Source organism: Corvus hawaiiensis, chromosome 3 (genome assembly GCF_020740725.1).
Source record: "Corvus hawaiiensis isolate bCorHaw1 chromosome 3, bCorHaw1.pri.cur, whole genome shotgun sequence".
Taxonomy (NCBI): Eukaryota; Metazoa; Chordata; class Aves; order Passeriformes; family Corvidae; genus Corvus; species Corvus hawaiiensis.
Window position 1 is genome coordinate 571,240 of NC_063215.1, and position 13,110 is coordinate 584,349.

Genomic DNA, 13,110 nt, shown 5'->3' on the forward strand with positions numbered 1-13,110 from the left:
CCCACTCCCTGCTGTAGGCCGGCAGCCCAGCTGCCCCAGCAGCGGGCTGTCCCTACGCTTCCCCGGGGGGCCACGGAACCCCCGTGTCCCCGAGCAGTGAGTGGGGTGTCCTCCAGGAGCCCACAGGGTACACGCGACTGCCATCTCCCCAATCACTGGGGCATTCCCGCTGCCCCCCAGTAGCCCCCAGGCGCCCCATTTTCCCAGTCAGTGGGGTCCCCATGGAGCCACCGGACCGCCGTCTCGCCAAGTACGAGGGAGCCCCCGTTTCCCCATGCACTGGGGTGTCCTCACTGTCCCACATGAGGCCAAGGATCCCCGTTTCCCCTTGGGAGCTCCCACCGTCCTCGGGCCCCACCCAGCCCCGGGCCGTCTCCGCCGCTCTGTCTCGCGCGCGGTTAGCCACGCCCCTGCCGGCTGACTGCGACGTGACGTAATAGCGTGCTGACGTCACAGCGTGCTGAGGTCACAGCGCGCTGACGTCGCGTCGCTGTCATGGCGCCGCGGCGGCCCGCCGAGCTGTACCGGGCGCCGTTCCCGCTCTACACCGTCCGCCTGCACCCGCGGCGGCCCCTCGCCATCACCGCCGGCGGCGGAGGCGCCGCCAAGACCGGCATCCGCAATGGCGTGGTGCGCGGGAGCGGGGACGGGGGTGTGGGGAGAGAGGGGGCGCGTGGGAGGCTGAGGGGTTTGGAGGGGCCCGGCTGTGTCTGGGGACAGCTCTGAGCGTGGCGAGGGGCTGGGGGGCTTGGGGCGCCCGGGCTGCAGGTGTGGGAGTGGGTGTCCCGGGGAACTCGCGGGCGGGGGCCGTGACCGAGCCCTCCGGGCCCGCAGCACTTCCTGCAGCTGGAGCAGATCGGGGGGCAGCTCAGCGCGTCGCTGCTGCACTGCCACGACACCGAGACCCGCGCCACCATGACCATGGCGCTGGCCGGGGACGTCATTGCGGCCGGGCAGGACAACAGCTGCCACATCCTGCGCTTCACCGTACAGGAGCCCGAGGGCCCGGGCACCGCCGGGAAAGACGGTGAGACACCGGTTCACCGGAACTCGGTGTAAGGGACTTGCTCTCGGGGCTGTGCTGTGCTTTGGGGATGGCCCTGAATTCCCCTCCTGCCTGCCCTGGGTGCTGTGGGGAGGGCTGAAGGGTGTTTTGGAGATGAGGCATTCTGTTACAACCCCACGCCCACCCTGGATCTCCTCTGTGTCTGCCCTGAATCCCCCTCCCCTTTCCTACCTTGGGTGCCATGGGGCAGGATGTGGGGTCTGTGGGGTGGCTTGGAGATGGGGCACGCCCTGAACCACTGTCTGCCTGTCCTGAACTTGCCTGTGTGTGCTTGTCCTGGGTGCCATGGCGAGCTTTGGGAATGGGACGCTGCCCTGGAGCCCCCCTGCCCCCCCACCCCCCCACCCCCAGATGCTGTGAGCAGAGTGTGGGGAGCCGTGGGGTACTTTGGGGATGGGGTACAGCTGTGGACCTCCCATTCCCGCCCTGGATCTTCCCCGTGCCTGCCCTGGGTGCTGGAGGGCAGGATGTGGGGAGCTGGGAGTCTGTGGGGTGGCTTGGAGATGGGCATTGCCCTGAACCCCTCCATCCCTGCCCTGCGCCTGCGGTATGTCTGCCCCGAACGCACCTCCCTGTGCCTGCCCGGGGTGCCATGTGGAGTTTTGGGGATTGGACGCTGTCCTGGAGCCCTCTGGACCCACCCCCCCCCCAGTGCCTGTCCTGGGTGCTGTGGGGAGCTTTGGGGATGGAAGCCCCCTGCTGCCTTGTGCCTGCCCTGAACCTCCCATGTCCGACCTGGGTGCCACGGACAGGGTGTGGGGAGCCGTGGGGCTGTGAGGTGTTTTGGGGATGGGCACTGCCTTGGACCCCCCGTGGCACCCGTGCCCGCGGTGCCGCCCTGTCAGGCCCGTGTCCCGGCCCGCAGGCAGTGGGGAGAAGGGCGTGCGGCGGCGGCGAGGCCCCGGCGGGGGGGCCCAGGGGAGCGCGCAGAGCCGGGCCCGCGAGGTGAGGGTGGAGAGCCTGCAGCGCGTGCGCACCGACTTCAGCCCCGATGCCCTGCAGAAGGCCGTGCGCTTCAGCGCCGACGGAGCCCTGCTCGCCACCGGTGGGGCTGATGGCTTCCTGCGCCTCTGGGAGGTGGGCACGGCGGGCTGGGGGACACAGGGGGAGCCAGGGTGGGCAGCAGGGAGCAGGGCGGGCATGGGGGGCTGGGACAGACACGGAAGAGCAGAGGGCGGCATCGCTGCACCCCCGGCAGCACACACTGGGCAGGGATGGCTGGATTGGCAGTGCCTGCGGTTACCTAAGGCTGCTCCCCCCACACCTGCCCGGGACCGCGGCAGGGCCTGGCCTGTGCCCAGCCCCATGCCAGCTCTGCCCCTGCAGTTCCCCAGCATGAAGAAGACGTTGGAGTTCAGAGCCCACGACGGGGAGATTGAGGACATTGCACTGGGCCCTGACAACAAGGTGGGTGTCAGATGGCTCCCCGGTTCCCTGGCTCTGCAGCAGAGTGGCCTCAGACCCGTGTGCTGTGTGCGGCAGGTGGTGACGGCGGGGAGGGACTTCCAGTGCTGCGTGTGGCAGCAGGACCAGCTGGTAACGGGGCTGCGCTGGCACGAGAACCTGCCCGGCATCCCCGACAAGGCCTATCGCTACCAGGCCTGCCGGTGAGGGCTGGGGATGGGGCCAGGGGGCGGACCAAAGGGCTGGGGCACTGAGGTGGGCAGTGGGATGGGGAGGGGCATTGGGGCTGAGGACAGGGCAGGGCCTTGGAGCTGGGCAGGGGCCTGGGGCTAGGCTGTGGGGCTGGGACCATGGTCATCAGGGCTGGGGCTGGCCCAACGGGCAGGAGCCCAGGGTGGGGAGGGGCTACTGGGGCTGGGAATGGGCCATCCCTGACTGCTGCCCTGCCCTGTTGCTCTTCCTCCTGCTCCTGTGGGAAGGGGTTCCATGGGCTCTGTTGACAGCTGTACGGGGAGAGGGCTGGAGCCAGGTTTGCCTTGGGAGAGAGGTGGTGGTGGTGAGGCTGTTTCCCATGGACCCCACGCTCCCCCTGTGCCCCTCTCTGCTGCGGCAGGTTTGGGGCCGTGGAGGGCAGTGCCGGGGCTCTGCGGCTCTACACAGTGCAGGTGCCCCACAAGCGGGAGCGCCGGCCCCCACCCTGCTACCTGACCAAGTGGGATGGGAAGAGCTTCCTGCCGCTGCTGACACGGCCTTGTGGCTCCGAGGTGATCTCCTGCCTCTCCATCAGGTACCCCAGGGCCAGTGGGTGTGGGGTGGGGGCCATGGCAGCCCCCACTCACTACCCTCCCCCACAGTGATTCGGGCACCTTCCTGGGACTGGGCACAGTGACAGGCTCCGTGGCCATCCACATTGCCTTCTCTCTGCAGGTGAGCTGGGGCAGGGGTGTGGGGCAGCCCCGGTGGCTGCTGAACAGCCCCTCACCTCTTCTGTCCCCCCAGAGATTGTACTACGTGAAGGAGGCCCATGGCATTGTGGTGACCGATGTGGCCTTTGTCCCCGAGAGCCGGCCTGGGCGGGAGCTGCTGGGGGGCCACGAGGCTGCCCTGCTCAGCGTGGCCGTGGACAGCCGCTGCAAACTGCATCTGCTGCCCACCCGCCGTACGTCCGGGGCCTGCCTGCGGGGCTGAGGTGCCTCTGCTCCTCCTCTGGCATGGGGGGGGCTGCAGCCTCCTCTCACCCATGTCTCTCCCACAGGTTCCCTCCCTGTCTGGCTGCTGCTGCTGCTCTGTGCTGGGCTCATTGTGGCCACCATCCTGCTGCTGCAGCTCACATTCCCAGGCTTCCTGTAGCCCCCTGGCCCCCCGAGGGACCACCTGGTGCCAGGAATGACCCCCCCAGCCTCCACCTACCCCACATAGACTGTGGGGGTACATGAGGGACATGGAGGGACCAGCCCAGACCCCGCTGTCCCTGCTGGTGCTCGGGGAGCAGATGCGGGTCTGGGGCACCGCGCAGGGCCACATCCCTGTGGGACTGTGCTGGCAGCAGTGCAGGGCTGGCCCCAGGACAGGGGGGTCTCCTACCCCAGGAGAAGAGGGTCCTGCCCGCCCTGCCGCTGCCATTAAACTGGAGCATGAAGGCAGAGTTGTCCATGTGTGGTGGAGGAGTGGGCCTGGGGCTGAGGGCATCCTGCTGGTCACACTCTGGGACGTCGTGTGCCCTCAGGGGCTTGTCTGTGCCCTCAGGGTCCTGTCAGTGGCACAGGGGCTGCCCAGAGCCCTCAGGGCCAGTGGGGCCCGTGTGTACCGGCACAGGCCGACCCACGCCCTCGGTGGTGGTGCTGCTGCAGGGGCCAGTGCGGGGGGTCGGTGACACCGAGCTGGGCTGGCCCGGCTCTGACCGGGACCATGGGGTGCTTAGGGGGGGTTTCACCCACCGGCACGACCCCGCCCTTGCTGTGACCATGCGCCCATCCCTGGCCCCCGTCCGGAGGTGCCGGGTCCCGGTTACCCCGGCGCTGCCCTGCGTGGGGCTCAATCCCTCCTCCCCCCGGGCTGGGCAGGGCAGGGCCCGGGACGGGCGGGGCCGCTCCTGGGCCCGGTGGCAGTGCCGAGACGTGTCGGATACGTGGCCCCGGGGCGGGGCGGGCGGCGCGGACACGCGAACGGGGCTGGGTGAGTGGGTCCCGGAGGCACCGGGTTGGGCGCGTGGGGGGTGCCCTGGGTGAGCAGCGCCAGCCGATGCCACGCGCTCTGCGTTCCCCGCGCTGCCCCTCGCACCCTCCCGTCCGTGCAAGCGTGTCCCCGCCGCGCTGGAACCAGGGCAGCTCCCGGGGCGCCCGCCCCTCTGCCCGCGCCGGGCTGCCACGGGCCCGCCCCCCCGGCAGGGCCACCCCCGACCCCGGTGTTCTCGGCCCGCCGCAGCCCGAGGCCGCGGGATGAGGAACCCGCCGGCGATGCTGATCCTGCTGCTGCTGGGGCCAGCGGCCTGGGCCGCCCCCAGGGCGGGGAGGAGCAGGTACGGGGGGCACAGGTATGGAGGCAGTGGGATGTGGGGACGGGGAAGGCAGAGGTGGGTTGTTTTCACGATACAGGGGCACAGGTGCTGGTGGAGCACAAGGGAGCAAATGGCCATGGGAGGGGCACGTGGCTGTGGGCAAGCACAGGGGTCCGAGGCTGCACAGTGAGGGATGGGACTCATGGATCTGCAGGGGCCGTGGGTGGGGGGCGTCAGGCCGGAGTGGGCAGCCTCCCCAGGGGCACAGGTAACCCCCCTGTCTCTTGGCCAGGCCTGAGTCCCCCGTGGCCACAATCGTGGATCTGCACCCCGACCCGCTGAGCCCGGAGTCGCCTGTGCTGCTGTGAGTCCCTGCCCTGGGGAGCCCCACAGCACCGGGGCTCCCCCATGGCCCAGGGCAGTGCATTGGGGATGGGGGGCACAGGGATGGGTGGAGGGCATCGACAGTGCCCAGCTGGCCATGAGGCACGGTGGGCCATGAGGCAGGTGCAGTGCTTCCCACCACCCCAGCCCTGCTCCCCCCAGGCTGCTGTGGAGCGCCGTGCGGAGCCTGGGGCCACCGGAGCAGGACGTGGAGGCCATGACACGGGAGCAGGGTAAGGCCACCGGGGCGGTGATGGGGGACTGAGGGGCTAGTGGGGTCAGGGACCTCAGTCCCACAGCACCCCATGCCCCACAGCCCTGCTCTATCTCTTCGTGCTCCATGACCACGACCAGAGCAGGCGCCTGGATGGGCTGGAGCTGCTCCAGTTACTCGGCACGGTGCTGGCACAGGCTGGGGGGCAGCCAGACCCTGACATGGTGGGTCCCACAGGGATGGCTCCTCGTATCCCCTTGAGCCCCTGGGCTGGGTCCTCACCCTGTTCCCCATCCCCACAGGTGGCTGCACTGGTGGACCAAGCCCTGGCAAGGCAGGACCTGAATGGGGATGGGCTGCTGGACCCCTCTGAGCTGCTGGACCCCCCCGAGGTGCTCTTGCCTGGCCAGGGCAAGGGACCCCCAGGACAGCCCCCCCTAGAGCAGCAGCCAGAGGTTGGAGCTGTGCCTGGGGAGGGCACAGAGATGCCTGGGCAGGACCTGGGGTTGAGAAGCCCAGGACAGGCAGCCATTGAGGCTGGAGACCCCCAGACTGGAGCCCCTGAGGATGAAGCCCCCAAGGTGGAATCCGTCAAGGTGGAATCTTCCAGTGCTGAGGCCTTGGAGGCAGAAGAAGCCCCTGAGGCCAAAGCCCCCAGTACTGATGCTATGGAGGAAGAGGAAGCCCCTGAGGCTGAAGCCCCTGAGGGGCAGGGAGCCCCAGCATGGAGGGACCCAGGGGAGGGGTAGGCAGTGGGGAGCTGTGGGATGCAATGTCCTGGCTGCTCCCTGCCGTGCTCAGGGCACAGAGTGGCCAGGGGATGCCCCATGGCCAGGCTGCTGGGGCCAAGGAGGGCTGGGGCCGTGTGGTCTCTCCTGTAATGCATCGGATGGAGAAATAGAGGCACTGCCAGTGACCTTGGCTGTGGTCAGTGCATCCCAGGGGCTGTGGGACCCCAGCTAGGGCACAGCTGGGGAACGCAGGAGGCAGTAGTGGTGCACATGGGGTTTTATTGGGGAGTTGCTGGGTGCAGTGGAGATGTGGTGTGCCTGAGGGGTGCTGAGGTCTCCAGGCACAAGCTCAGACAATGCCATCGAAGCCCTGGATCCCACATTTCCTGCCCGCGATCTGGCAGCCAAAGGTGAGGGCATCCTGCAAGGTTCTCCCTGGGGATGGGGCCCAGGATGAGATGTGGCCGTGCTGTGGCCGTACCGTGGCCACGCCAAACTGAACCGTGGCCGTGTTTTGGCCGTGCCATGTCTGTGCCCACCTTCTGCAAGCGCAAAGATGACGGCGGCATTGAAGGTGTCCCCAGCCCCCAGTGTGTCCACGAGGGTCTCTGGGGGGAAGGCGTCCGAGTGCACCAGCTCCCCGTCGGGCCCCATGGCATCAGCCCCCTCCTCAGCCCAGGCGCAGATCAGCGTGGCCCTGGGGGAGTGTGAGGTGGGTCTGGGGCACACCATGTGCCCCCCGGCCCCCGCCCCCTCTCAGGTACCCCCCTACCCTGGCTGGATGTGGCCCCGCAGCCCCCGCAGGGCTTCGGGGGCCGATTGGTACCCGAAGTGCCGGGCCAGGTCCTTGCTGATGAACACCTGTGGAAGAGGGGCTGGGGCAGGGGGCAGCCCCCGGCACCCCCAGCCAGGTGGGATTAGGTGCGCCCTGGTGGCATCCCCAGACCGCTCCTGAACTCCCAGACCCCGCCTGCACCCCCTGCTCACACCCCGACCACACTCTCAGACCCCAGCTGTGGTCCCCACACCCCGGCTGCGCCCCGAGATCCAAACCCCCCGAGCCCTGACTTCCCCGGACCAGGACTCCCCACTCCCGTTGGGCCGCGCCCCTCGCAGATCTGACCACTCCCGTCCCGAGCTCGCCCCCGCCACGCCTTTGGCCGCGCCGCGGACAGGTGATCCCGCTCCATCGCCCGGCCCATCGCCCGGCCCCATCGCCCGGCCCCATCGCCCGGCCCATCACCCAGCCCATCGCCCGGCCCCATCGCCCGGCCCCATCGCCCGGCCCCATCGCCCGGCCCCATCGCCCGGCCCCATCGCCCGGCCCCATCGCCCGGCCCATCGCCCGGCCCCATCGCCCGGCCCCATCGCCCGGCCCCATCGCCCGCCCCATCGCCCGGCCCCGCACCACGTGGCCCCGCCCCATCAGCGGCAGCAGCTCCTCCCGCGGCTTCTCCAGCTCCACCGAGATCCGGACCCGCCGCCCCGGCGCCGCCGCCCGGTTGTGCCGCTCCACACGCTTCAGCATCGCCCCCTGCTCCGCCGCGTTCCGGGCCTGCGGACACGGGCTCACCTACAGCCCGAGGGACTTTCCCCAGCGCCGGGGATCCCCTAGATTCTGGAACCCCCCGAGCCTCGGGCTCACCTCGAAGTGGATCCACTTGTATTGGGAAAGATCGACCCGCTCGAAGTCGCGAGCAGTCACGTCAGGCAGGTTCCTGTAGAACAGAGGCCAGGTGGGAGAAGGGGGACCCTCGGCCTGGCACGCGGCCGGGGCGAAGGGCACTTCCAGGGGCCGTGGAGGGCCCCATGCTGCCTGGACAGAGGTTCTGGACGAAGAAGCACTGCCCGGGTGAATCATTAATGATGGCCCCTGGGGCCCTGAGCTGGAGTCAAAGGGCAGCACAGTGGTGGCCAGGTTGGGGCCTGGGGGTCAGCCATGCATAGCAACCCCTGACCCTTTGGCACAGCTGAGGGATCCAGGTTATCGCCATGGGGCTGCGCCGGCTGCCCTGCACTCCAGAGCGTGTGGCTGTGTGGAGATATCACCAAAATCCTGGCAGCGGCACCGAAGATGACAGGGCTGCCGGGGCCATTGGCAGTGACCGTGTGTGGGGGATTACAGCCAGTCACCCCATCTGGCACTTGGTTACCCCCGTCAGGCAGCGGGAGGGACCCGTGAAACCGAGCTGGCCCAGCCCAGCGCTGCCCATGGCCACCGGAGCCGGGACTGCGGCCCTCCTTACGTGTCGTGCAGGACGATGGTGCGGGAGCCGCTGGTGGCGTTGACGAGGCAGCAGGCGCAGGGCACTTCTCCGCGGGGCTGCCAGGCCACGTGCGCCGTGTCCACACCCCGACGCTTGAAATCCGCCGCGATGAAGCTTTGGGGGACAGAGAGCGGGATGAGGGGCGCCGCGGGAATGGGTGCCCCGGCGGACGCTGGTGGTGGTGGCGGAGGCGGGCGGGCAACGGGGGAACCACAGCCACGCCGTCGGGCCGAGGGTCGGGGCCGGCGGCAGCAACACGGAGGGGCCAAAGAAGTATCAGAGCGGGTCGACCCGGTGCCCCGCACTCCACTTACTCAGCGGCGGGGCCGGGGGCCAGCGAGCCCATGAAGGAGCAGGAGGCTCCCAGCAGGGACAGCACCGTGCAGGAGTTGGAGGCGTTCCCGCCCCGCTGCCATCGCTGTGACACGCACCTGCGGGGGGCGGGAGGTTGCGGTGGGCGCAGGGCCGGTCTGCGGAACACTGGAGGAACCCCCCCCGTTGCCGGTACCTGGTGTCGGAATCCTCGGCTGGGAAAGACTCCACGACGCTGATGATGTCCAGGCACACCAGCCCCACGCACATGATCCGCCGCTTCCCCGCGGCGCCGCCCGCCTCTGCCGCCATCCCGCTGCGGTGCGGGACCGGGACCGGGACCGAGACCGGGACAGGGACCGGGACCGCAACGGGCACGGGCAGCGCTTTGTCCCCGCCCCCTCGCCGCTCCGCCAATCGGCGCCCGCCGCCGCACCGGGCCCTCGGGGGGCGTGGCATAGGGGGCGTGGCCACACATGGGGCGTGGTCGCACATGGGGCGTGGTCGCACGAGGGGGCGTGGCCATGCACGGGGCGTGGCTGTGGGGGCGTGGCCATGCGGGGCCCTCCCCGGCCGCGCCCCCCGCGCCGCACGGCGCGCGCACGAAGGGCGGGAGCGGGGACCGGGGTGCCCAGGTAGACATGGAGACACGGACACATGCAACCCCCCCGTGACACACGGACACACGGACACGGACACATGCAACCCCCCCGTGACACACGGACACGGACACACGGACACGGCTGTTCAGCACATTCAGTGCTGGCAGCTCGGGGGCAGCTCCGGGCTGAGGTGTCCGTGGGAGCCCCCGGCGAGGGGCCCGACCTGCCGACCCTTCGCACAATAAAAGGCCCGGGGACCTGTGCCCCCGCCAGGTACGGGACACCAGGACCGAGCGAGCTGAAGACTCCAGGCTTTCGTGCGCTCAGATTGGGAGGGGGTAAGAGCCCACAGGGTCCTTTCTTTGGGGTCTCTCGGAGGCACCAGTTCGGGCTGCTAATTTGTTATTTAATTTATGAACTATGATTAAATTACTTTAAGGACTGAGATGTCTGAGACCGCAATGGGAAACCTGTGGCCAAGCCGGTGAGGGCAACTGTTCTGACTGGGGAAGGGTGGGCGGTGCAGCTGCAAAGGGGCTTTGGTCCCAGCTGAGGTGGAGCAGGTGTGGCTGCCGGGGCAGCTCCGGGATGGTCAGACGGGAAAGTTTCCTTAACAGCTTGGTGACCCTGGGCCATCCCCTTCAGGCCCTCCCTGCTCCAAACACCCACCTGCCAGCACTGGGTGAGCCCACCTGGATCTTTGGAGCAAGGAGGAGCCAAAAGTGAGTGTTAAAATTCCCGGAGCAGATTCAATATCAAGGATCAGGATCTGTGACTAAATTGCTCCAACTCTCTCAGTCTGTCTGTGGGTGCAGCGTTTTGTCCAGTCTGGGAAATTCCTGCATTGGTTTGAGTGCAAATGCACGACCTGAGCAGCCTGAGGGGAAATTGGGGCATTTGGGGTCTCATCCAAGGTGTGCAGGGGACTGAGGGTGCACGGGAGGGTTTGGAGTCTTGTCAGGTTTGGAGACGTCTGGACTCTCTCGTAAGGCGTGCTGGAGGCTGAAGCCAAAGGGGGTTTTATGACTATTTTTAGTACTTCCAATGCAGCAAGGGGACACTCTTGGCTGAAATTGTGCAGTGGGGAACAGTGGGGATGATTTGAGGCTTCACTGACCTGGGAGAGAGAGAAAAAGTTGATGGCAGCTGTTGAAGCATTTTAGAAGATTAAGAGAGAAATTGTTTAAAATCCCGGGCTCTATCATGTGCTAGAGATGGTGTTTAATGGTAATTCCCTCACGGCACTTCAAGAGTTTCTTTTGCAGCTACCAAAGAGGCAGTTGGTGCCCAGACACCGTGTCTGGAGCACAAACACACGGAGATGGTCACTTCGGGTTATGTGCACGTGGGGTCTCCTCAAAAAGAGGAATTCAGGGAGGTCTGCATCCAGAGAGACCTCATCTCCATCCTAGGCTGTTTGTACCTGTCTGGATGTGTTGTTGCGGTGTAAAGTTGAAATCCTACACCAGGAGCAGGTTCTCCAGAGGGCAAATGTCAGCTGAAACACTGCTTTATTTTTGTATCTGTATAAGATTCCTGTGGACTGGTGCTTGTAATGGTGGTTATTCTGTGTGTGTTTCTAAAAACTATTTCTAAAAGTACATTTTGCTACATGTAAATTACTGTTAGGTGAGAGGATAGTAAACATGCACATAATATTTGAAGACTTTTTCCGAATGAGGAGAACTTGTGGTTGTTGCTGAGGAATTTGTGTTCTGTCCATAACTGAAGGTGTCACCTGTGCCTGGTCTGCTGCACTCGCACAGCAACTGGAAACCATTTGAATTTTAAAATTAGTGTTATTTATATTAACTTGGGGGAAACGGTTTCATTTCCTTCCAGGAGGATGATCTGAAGAGTCCCACCACAAGCAGGAAAGGGGTTCTGGTGCCCGATGATTGGTATGGCCCCTTCATGGAGGAGGGAAGGAAAAGGCTTTGGATACTTAAAAGAAGAAATAAGAAAATGCTTTTAAGGTTCTGCTGGGGTATTCCGGTGGTTGAAGGTTTGACCCCTTGAATCTGCAGAGAATTTTGGCTCTTAATAGACTGGTACAAAAGGTACCAGGGTACAAAGTTCCTGTGCCAGTCGGCTCTGTGGAGTTGGTTCCTGTTTATCCGTAGCAAATGGGACAGAGGTGGCAGTGCCTGGATGTGTTGCCCTGTGAACAGGTGCATCTCCATCCAAACCTCAGCTGGGCCAAAAGGAAAGGGAAATATTTAGGCTTCATTTTGGGGAAGGGGCAGTGAATGACAGATCCAGAGAGAACGTGATTAAGCTCCCACATCTGGTCACAAAAAGCACATACGAGGTGTGAGATTTTGTTGGCCGTGGATTCCTGGGTTGGAAGAATTGACTAAACCTCTGACTGAGGCAGCCAAGGACTAAGACACAGAATCACTTGTGGAGAGGTACCACAGGAATGAGGGCCCAGGAGAGGTGGTCACAGGTGGCTCCAGGTGCAGTGGCAGCACCAGTCTGTGCTCAGTGCCAAGCTCCAATGCCACACAACAGGCACCTGGAAGGGGCTGGAAAGGAAGGAACACCTGGAATCCAGCAAGGCTGATGCCTGTCTGATGGTGGAGAAGAGCATCACCAATGTGAGCAAGGGATGTACATTCCAGGCAACCCACGGACTGAGGCAGCTGTTGTTCCCTCACACAGCTCAGCCCCGTGGTTACATCATCCAGCGTGGACAGTGCCATTCCAGGGCTGCTGTGGGGACCCAGGGACAGAGACCAGGAGCAGGACCCCTCCCAGCGTAGAGGAGGCACATGGAGCAGAACTGGGGGCTTTGGCATGTGCAGCCCAGCTGGGAAGAGGAAAATGGCTCAATGTCAGTCCAGATTCTCGGGCTGCTTTTTGCAGGAGTGATATGCAGCAGGGATGTTCTGGGAAGAGCAGGATTGTCACATTCACAGGGACAATGTGCTGTGGGGACTCTGATCGTGGGCCAAATCTGACAGTCCCTGAGTCTGTGTATGAGAGGAATAGCTCAGCAGGAGAGAGATGAGGGGAAAATTTGGAGGCAACTCAAAATGATGATGGACTATGGACCCTTTGTTTGGGGTCCTTTCTCAGAGGCACCACCTCGGGCTATTATTTTGTTATTAGTTATTGCACCAAGATTAAATTATTTCGAAGACTGGGACATCTGAGACTGTGATGGGAAACCTGGGGCTGAGCTGCTGAGGGGAGCTGGTCTGACCAGGGAAATGTGGCAGGTGCAGCTGCAGCTCAGGTGCTGCAAGTGTGACTGCCAGAGTGGTTCCAGGATGCTCGGACAGGGAAGTTTCTTTAACGTGGACACACACACGGACAGACAGACACACATATGGACATATGGACATGCACACACAGGATGGGTCCTTTCAGGTGCCTGGAGCAACCTGGTCTAGTGGAAGGTGTCCCTGCCCATGGGAGGGGGTGGAGTGAGATGAGCTTTAAGGTCCCTTCCAACCCAAATCATTCCATGAAATCCCCAGGGGTTTCTTTGTCTGGGTCCCTCTTTTGAGGCACGAGATGCTGTGATTGATCTGTGCCAATAAACCCGATGGATACGAGAGCCTAGCACCAAAGCTTCCTTTGATACTGGCCCGTGACAGGACTCCCTGTGCCGCTGCCCAGGCACAC

General features: G+C 64.9%; 3 protein-coding genes across 4 annotated transcripts; 2 read left to right on the plus strand and 1 right to left on the minus strand.

Moving 5' to 3' along the window:
• Positions 1-73: 73 nt before the first annotated feature.
• PREB (prolactin regulatory element binding) lies at positions 74-4,113 on the plus strand. Its single transcript, XM_048297490.1, has 9 exons — positions 74-630; positions 835-1,027; positions 1,932-2,143; positions 2,393-2,473; positions 2,549-2,673; positions 3,084-3,257; positions 3,325-3,397; positions 3,470-3,629; positions 3,726-4,113. The coding sequence occupies exons 1-9, from the start codon at positions 496-498 to the stop codon at positions 3,818-3,820; spliced, it is 1,248 nt and encodes a 415-aa protein (XP_048153447.1). The 5' UTR covers positions 74-495; the 3' UTR covers positions 3,821-4,113.
• Positions 4,105-6,486, plus strand: CGREF1 (cell growth regulator with EF-hand domain 1). The gene is made up of 6 exons (XM_048297489.1): positions 4,105-4,645; positions 4,895-4,988; positions 5,260-5,331; positions 5,514-5,584; positions 5,668-5,789; positions 5,868-6,486. The coding sequence occupies exons 1-6, from the start codon at positions 4,105-4,107 to the stop codon at positions 6,312-6,314; spliced, it is 1,347 nt and encodes a 448-aa protein (XP_048153446.1). The 3' UTR covers positions 6,315-6,486.
• Positions 6,487-6,558: 72 nt separating this feature from the next.
• Positions 6,559-9,274, minus strand: KHK (ketohexokinase). 2 transcript variants are annotated; one of them, XM_048297491.1, is made up of 8 exons: positions 9,072-9,273; positions 8,878-8,994; positions 8,543-8,677; positions 7,942-8,014; positions 7,705-7,851; positions 7,069-7,157; positions 6,836-6,993; positions 6,559-6,731 (listed from the first exon to the last, which is right to left on the minus strand). In XM_048297491.1, the coding sequence occupies exons 1-8, from the start codon at positions 9,185-9,187 to the stop codon at positions 6,646-6,648; spliced, it is 921 nt and encodes a 306-aa protein (XP_048153448.1). In that variant the 5' UTR covers positions 9,188-9,273; the 3' UTR covers positions 6,559-6,645. The 2 variants fall into 2 exon arrangements, with proteins under 2 accessions (XP_048153448.1, XP_048153449.1); XM_048297492.1 differs by lacking the exon at positions 7,705-7,851 and having other exon boundaries at positions 9,072-9,274.
• Positions 9,275-13,110: the final 3,836 nt, after the last annotated feature.